Source organism: Paroedura picta, chromosome 5, assembly GCF_049243985.1.
Source record: "Paroedura picta isolate Pp20150507F chromosome 5, Ppicta_v3.0, whole genome shotgun sequence".
Taxonomy (NCBI): domain Eukaryota; kingdom Metazoa; phylum Chordata; class Lepidosauria; order Squamata; family Gekkonidae; genus Paroedura; species Paroedura picta.
Genome location: NC_135373.1, coordinates 8,165,114 through 8,172,232, shown reverse-complemented (window position 1 = coordinate 8,172,232; position 7,119 = coordinate 8,165,114). Strand labels below are relative to the sequence as shown.

Below are 7,119 nucleotides of genomic sequence, written 5' to 3'. Positions count from 1 at the left end.
GATGAGCCCTGGAGGGACAGACCAGAACCAATGGGTGATATTAATTCAAAAGAAATTTTGTCTAAACATCCGGAAGAAGTTCCTGACAGTCAGAGCGGTTTCTCAGTGGAACAGGCTTCCTCGGGAAGTGGTGGGTTCTCCATCTTAGGAAATTTTTAAGCAGAGGCTGGATAGCCATCTGACAGAGAGGCTGATTCTGTGAAGGGTCAAGGGGGTAGCAGGTGACAGGGGATGAGCGATAGGGTTGTGAGTGTCCTGCATTTTGCAGGGGGTTGGACTAGATGACCCCAGAGGTCCCTTTCCAACTCCATGATTTTATGTGTATCTGGACCCTTGCAACTGCATCTGCAGGAGTAGCACTGGTGGAAACAGAATGTACAGAACAATTCTATTCCTTCCCAATCCCTACCTCCAGCTGATGCTGTCCCCTCCCAAAAATGATCACAGGCAGCAATATTCTTTCTGTGCAGGTTTTTTTTCTCTTTTATATATAAACAGAATTATCTCCTACTTTCCAACAATCAAAACTCTTCAAGCCAACTCACACCTTCATTTTTGACAAAAAACCATCTTAATTTTTTTTTTTTTTGCTTTTCTTTCCTGTGATTTGAAGTCTCTTCCTTCCAGCTCACATTCCCCGGGGTCAGAGGGGGTCCAAGCGATCCATAGATTTTCCCAATTCCGGTTGCGATCCTGGTTTTGTTTTCGGGGGGGGGGGGGTGTCTGATATATAGATTTATGCATATATATAAAAAAAGAAACCTAAGAGCCTTGCTATATTACAAAGTTTGTCTAGAGCCATTCTTTTCATATTTCCTTTAAAAAAAAAATCTGCTTGGAACCAGGGAGGGGGAGAGGGTGACCACCTCACCCGCAGAGATCCGTAATTGCGTCTTTTAAAAATTCATCTCTGGATTTATTTTTTTTTCTTTCCTTTTTTAACCTGAAGTCCTAAAACACTGCTGACGTTTAATTAAAAAAATTATAATATCAAAAACACAAGAAAAACAAAGCAACCCTGCTGTCAATTCAATCCACCACTAAAAACTTTCTGTCGTTCGGCCGGGTTTCAGCTATTTTACAAACAACGTACCTCTATACAAAAAAAAAAAATGCGCCCCAAAAACTAATTAAAACAAAAAAGGAAAGGGGATAGAAGCTTTTGGGGAATTGCTTTTCCAGTGCGCTAAACAAATGTTACAAAATGCAGGGGAAATGTGGAAACAAGAGTGGTTTGAGTTAGGGGGAAAAGACACAATGACGGACTCACACTGTCTTGACCTTTTCTTGACTGTTACTCATATGTAGCCTGGAAGATTGCTTGATTAAGCATTAGAGAAGATGTGGGGTGATTTTAACCCCTCCTCCACCTGCATATTCTCCGGAAAACCTGCCCCTGAACTGCTTTTACCCTCAGTAGGGAGAAAAAATTCCCCCAAAAAACAAATACAGGCTATGTGCACTTTCCCCCCCAAAATGGGAGTAAAATCAAACTTATACCTGCACCCCCCCAAAAAAAAATAGATAACAGCTGATCAGAAGCAGTGCTTTCAAGTGAGAAAATAAAAAGGGAGGAAAAAGTTTAAAAAGACAGAAGAAAGTTTTGTGTATCTGAGCCCCCAGGATCACAATCCAGCAACATCTAGTTGTGGCCAGAGCCCTACAGAAAAAGGACAGAAAGGGAGGCGGGTCAGGTTCACACGTAAAGGGGAATGTAGTGGAATTGGGGTGGCAGAAGGGACTGCACCATTTCAAACAAGCAGGGGAGGCTTCCGAGCGACAAGTATTGCCTTTGCATAAAACACTCCCCGCAAGCAGAAAATAGAACATGCCTTGTTTACTGGTTTTCTACCTGCAGGGAGTTTTATTCCAAAATGGGATCCTTCAAATACAATCCCAAGTGGGGCAGCTTATTCTATTGCTTCATTCCCTTGCTTTAGGCCTATCCAGACATGCTCGGTTTACACGTGCGAGAGACTGAGACAGACGAGAAATGCTGACTGTGCCATCCAGCGGAGGATCACCAGTGGCAGTGTTAGCCTATGTCCAACCCTCCCTGCAACTTGAAAGCCAGCGTAGCCAGCAAAGGAGTGAGAAGTTTTCTCTCTGCAGAGCTAGCTTTCTACTTGCACCGAGGTTTTATGCAAAGGCTGAGAATCACCGCTTGGAGCCTTCCGCGATCTTGCCTGGTCAAACATCTCTGCAGCCCGCTGCTTTGTTCTCCTGCTGGCACGCACGAGGTCGTCTCGGTCGCAGTTGACCGGTCCTGACCATGCAAGCAGGGCAGTTGGATTTTACACAACCATCCACGGGTGTCCACTAGCACGCAAAGAGAGCGAGGAAACGTGAGCAGGGCTTGTTTTTGCACGTGGGCGCCTCCGACAAGGGAAGTGAGCCAAAGAGGGTGTAGTGTCCGAGACCCTCTCTTGAAGAATCACCCACAAGATGCGGGGGCCGTACAGCTGCCCAAGCTCCCGGCCGCTCAGTTCGGTGGCCAGAAGCCCAGCCTCACTAGGTGCCTGCTTCCCGCCAGGCGGAGAAATCCTCAAAGGGCCAGGGAAGAAGAGAAGACACAACCGGACAGCTTGAAGGGCCAGGAAAGAAGAGAAGACACAACCGGACAGCTTGAAGGGCCAGGGAAGAAGAGAAGACGCAACCGGACAGCTTGAAGGGCCCCGTTTTGAAGGGTCCTTGCTCCAGAGATCCAGCAGAGTAGGAAAAGAAGTGTTAAGAGTCTACTATTTAAAAAAAAATGCAGCTGTCATCTCTTTAATCTTACCGCATCCTAAGTAAAGGATGAGAGAAGGGCCGGGGGGGTGGGGAGGAGAAGAAATCAGGAAAGAAAAAGGACACGGACGTTGGAGGATCCTTTTGGGAAAAGAAGAAGGGCTGGGCCGGCGTGGCTAATACGTCACATGGCTGGATTTCCTTCCCCCTCCCTCAATTCCCCCCTCCCCTCTGAGTTCCCCACCTTGGGGGAGGAGGGGCTGAGGCAAGGTTCACTCAGAGGAGGGGGAAAGGGTCTCTTTGCGCTATATAAAAGGGAAGTGGAGGTGGAGATCCCGTGTGTGTGTGGGGGGGGGGGGGGAGGCAGTGTGCATGTGTCATTTGGAGGGGGGGGTGTTACTGCCCCGGGGTGTCTCCCACGATCTCGATCCCGTGCTGCTGCAGCTGGGCTCTCAGAAGTGCATTTTCGTTCTTCAGTTCTTCGATCTTGGCAGGAGCAGGGGGGGGGGGAGAACGAGAGGGAGAGAAAGAGAAGTTAGTGGCTGCTGCCAAGTCCGAGGCCTACGAGGGCTGCACCGCTCCACAGAGCCGTAACGCTCGACAGGCTGCGGGCGAGGGCCTGTGGGTAAGCTACGCTCGGCGAGGTCTGCTGAACGGGCCTCCGCGTCTGGCGTCTTGCTCGCCTGCAGTGGCCAACCGGATGCTACCGGCTTTCATTCCTGACCACGACCATGGCTATTTTATTGTTGTTTGACTTATTTGGTTGCCAACCGCTGCGAGACGGCTGGCCGGAGAGCAGCTGTCAACAAACCTAATTAATAGCACTAATAGTAATAACGGTAATAATAATAATAATAGTAACAACAATAACAATATACGTGGGGTACGGAGGCTGAGGCCTCCCCGACATTACAGCTCCCCAGCGGCCGGCGTTCAGGGGCTCTGAAATATGGAGGTTCTGTTTGGTCCCCGTGGCAACGGATGGGCCTCTATCTACTTCAGGGGTAGTCAAACTGCGGCCCTCCAGATGTCCATGGACTACAATTCCCAGGAGCCCCTGCCAGCGTTCGCTGGCAGGGGCTCCTGGGAATTGTAGTTCATGGACATCTGGAGGGCCACAGTTTGATTACCCCTGATCTACTTAGCTCCCTGACCCTGCAGGGAGAGGATGCGGCCCACGACCACCAAGGCCCACCTGCTGCCGTAGTAAGTCGTTATCCATCTGCAGCCTCTCGGCCTCCTTGAAGGTTTCCTGCATGCGCTGATTCGTCTGGCGTAGCTCCCGGATGTAGTCACAGGCTTTGGAGAGGATGCCGCCTTTACTCTGAGGGGGGAGCAGAAGTTGTCTTGGACCCCACAACGGCTCCATCGCTGAGCCGCAGCCCTCTCCGGAGAAGGGCCAGACGGTCCCCTCTTCCCTCATAAGAGATGGGAGTGGCAAACAATATACGCCCCAAAGTATCCACATCCCACGGTTCCTGGGGGCCTCCCCATTGCTCCCCACTGAGGTGCCCCCCCCGATCCTCGGGGTCCTTCTCTCAAGCTTCCCCTTCTGCCCTGCAATCTCCAGGCACTACTTTTTGCCACAGATCCCTTGGCACAAAGTTGGGTGTCCAAAGCTGCACCTACATCAAGTACATGGGGAGAAGCAGTGGCCATGAATTTAGCATGAGGAGTGGGGATGGTGGGAAAGGAGAACAAGGAAGAGCTTATTTCTTTATACCCTGCTTTTTACTACATGAAGGAGTCACAAAGCAGCTTACATCTTCCCCTTGCTTTCTCTACAGCATTGGGGTTGAGAGTGCTCTAAGAGAACTGCTGTTTGAGAACAGCTCTAAACAAACTGTGACTAGCCTGAGGACACCCAGCTGGCTGCAAGTGGAGGAGCGGGGAATCAAAGAAGAATTGGTTCTTATATGCCACTTTTCTCTAGCCAAAGAAGTCTCAAAACAGCTTGAAATTGCCTTCCCTTTCTTCTCCCCACAACAGATACCCTGTGAGTTGGAAGAGGCTGAGGGAGCCCTGATATTACTGAAGAAGAACTGTTGGTTCTTATATGCCACTTTTCTCTGCCCGAAGGAGTCTCAAAGCGGCTTACAGTCGCCTTCCTTTTCCTCTCCCTACAACGAACACCCTGTGAGGTGGGTGAGGCTGAGAGAGCCCTGATATTACTGAAGAAGAAGAAGGTTCTTCTATGCTGCTTTTCTCTACCCAAAGGAGGCTCAAAGCGGCTTACAATTGCCTTCCCTTTCCTCTCCCCACAACAGACACCCTGTGAGGGAGGGGAGGCTGAGAGAGCCCTAATATTGCTGCTCAGTCAGAACAGCTTTATCAGTGCTGTGACAAGCCCAAGGTCACCTAGCTGGCTGCATGTGGGGGAGCAGGGAATCAAACCCGGCTTGCCAGATTAGAAGTCCACACTCCCAACCACTACCCCAAGCTGGCTCTTCAAAAAGAGCTCAGCCCTCCCCCAACTGAATTCAAGAACCTCCCCTGCAACACAGCAGTCAAGAATGGGCAAGATAGCTCTCTGCCTCCCTTTGGGACCACCTCCTCCAGACGGCGGCCAAGGCCTCCTCCCTGCTACCCCTGCCCTGCCCTGCGGAGACCCTCACCGCTCCAGTCTTGCTGTTGTCGGTGTTGCAGTCTGGAATGATTTTTGACAGCTGAACGATCCAATTGTTGATCTTGTCCCGCCTCCTCCGCTCCACTGGGGACAAAGAGGGGAGAGAATGAAAGCAGCATAACCCTGCTGTTGGAAATGCCAGACGAGGGCAAATCCCACCTTGTTCAGAACAGTGTTATCAGGGCTGTGACTAGCCCAAGGTCACCCAGCTGGTTGCACGTGGAGGTGCAGGGAATTAAACCCGGCTTCCCAGATTAGAAGCCTCCAGTCCTAACGACTGCACCACTGCACACAACCAGTGCATGCTAAAGCCATGCAATGTTTCTTCAATATAAACCAGAAAAGGGGGAAAGGACCAGCTGGCACTGCAGCCAGGTGAAAGCCCATGGGTGGCAGGAGGTGTCTTAAGACCAGAGAAGCTCAAGTGGGCCTCTTTAATAATTTGTCTCTCGGTGGTTATGATCCGTTATTGCAATAACATCCATATTCTGGTTTAAATACGTAACTCTGAAAAGTACCATAGTGCAGATACGATGGTTTGGAGCGTATGGCTGAACATCTATTCATGTGCTTTTTATGTTGCGGTTAATGCAGCACTTTTATGTGTGCTCCTCATGGTGGAACAAAAATTGAGTCCAGCGGCACCTTTAAGACCAACCAAGATATATTCAAGGTGTGAGCTTTTGTGTGAATGCCCGCTTTCTCAGACAATGTAACAAGAAACATCAAAGTACAGAAAGAGAGAATAAATTAGGAGCAAATTAGTAAACAGCATCACAACTGATATGCAGCATGACAGTAAAGCTTTGTTGCTCTTAAAGGTGCCGCTAGACTCCCATTTTGTTCCGCTACTTCAGATTAGCACCTGAGTCCATCCTCATGGTGGGTTTACGCTTCCTAGGAACACTAAACAGGAGCCAGTTTCAAAAGATTAGCAAGGCAAATGACCTCCGGAGGTGCGGCATGGGCACCTGACTTCTTCGACAGCCATCCAAGCCCCTTTGGAGGGGTCTGGGGACAGCAGTGAGTCAGTGTGGCCAAAAGGAAAAAAAAATCCTAGACCCAGCCAGGGAGGAGCAGAATGCAAGAATAAAATCATATTTATAGAAAAATGGAGATCCAGTTCCGCTTGCCCACCTTCGTTGTGCTGAGCTCTCCTCCTCTCGTCTCGCGGCGTCCGCGTCCCGTCCATTTTCCTAGGTTTTCAAGGAAAAGAAAAAGGTCACCCAAAGAATAGATCAGGGGTAGTCAAACTGCGGCCCTATTGGATAGCATGCTGGGGGACTGGACTACAATTCCCATGAGCCCCTGCCAGCGAACACTGCGGCCTTCCAGATGTCCATGGACTACAATTCCCATGAGCCCTTGCCAGAGAACACTGCGGCCCTCCAGATGTCCATGGACTACAATTCCCATGAGCCCCTGCCAGCGAACACTGCGGCCCTCCAGATGTCCATGGACTACAATTTCCATGAGCCCCTGCCAGCAAACACTGCGGCCCTCCAGATGTCCATGGACTACCATTCCCATGAGCCCCTGCCAGCGAACACTGCAGTCCTCCAGATGTCAGGGGCTCATGGGAACTGTAGTCCGTGGACATCTGGAGGGCCGCAATTTGACTACCCCTGGAATAGATCAACTTCATTGCTCCATTCACCACCTGAAGCAGGAAGCGGTAAAATCACACACACGCACCCCTCTTAAATTTAAAGATGGGGTCGCAAGATCTCAATCTAGTATTCTGCCACCATCCTGGAAACAGGTGT

The 7,119-nt window shown here is 50.1% G+C and overlaps 1 protein-coding gene across 4 annotated transcripts in view; it reads right to left on the bottom strand.

The window, feature by feature from the left end:
• Nucleotides 1-456: 456 nt before the first annotated feature.
• LOC143837003 (upstream stimulatory factor 2-like) overlaps nucleotides 457-7,119 on the bottom strand; it is a 28,328-nt gene continuing 21,665 nt past the window's right edge. For all 4 annotated transcript variants that reach the window (XM_077336389.1, XM_077336390.1, XM_077336392.1 and 1 more), the window contains 4 exons: nucleotides 6,491-6,549; nucleotides 5,343-5,437; nucleotides 3,923-4,051; nucleotides 457-3,213 (listed from right to left, as the gene is read on the bottom strand). In XM_077336389.1, coding sequence (XP_077192504.1) covers nucleotides 3,124-3,213; nucleotides 3,923-4,051; nucleotides 5,343-5,437; nucleotides 6,491-6,549 — 373 coding nt within the window. In that variant the 3' untranslated portion in view covers nucleotides 457-3,123. The remainder of the gene's footprint in view (nucleotides 3,214-3,922; nucleotides 4,052-5,342; nucleotides 5,438-6,490; nucleotides 6,550-7,119) is intronic.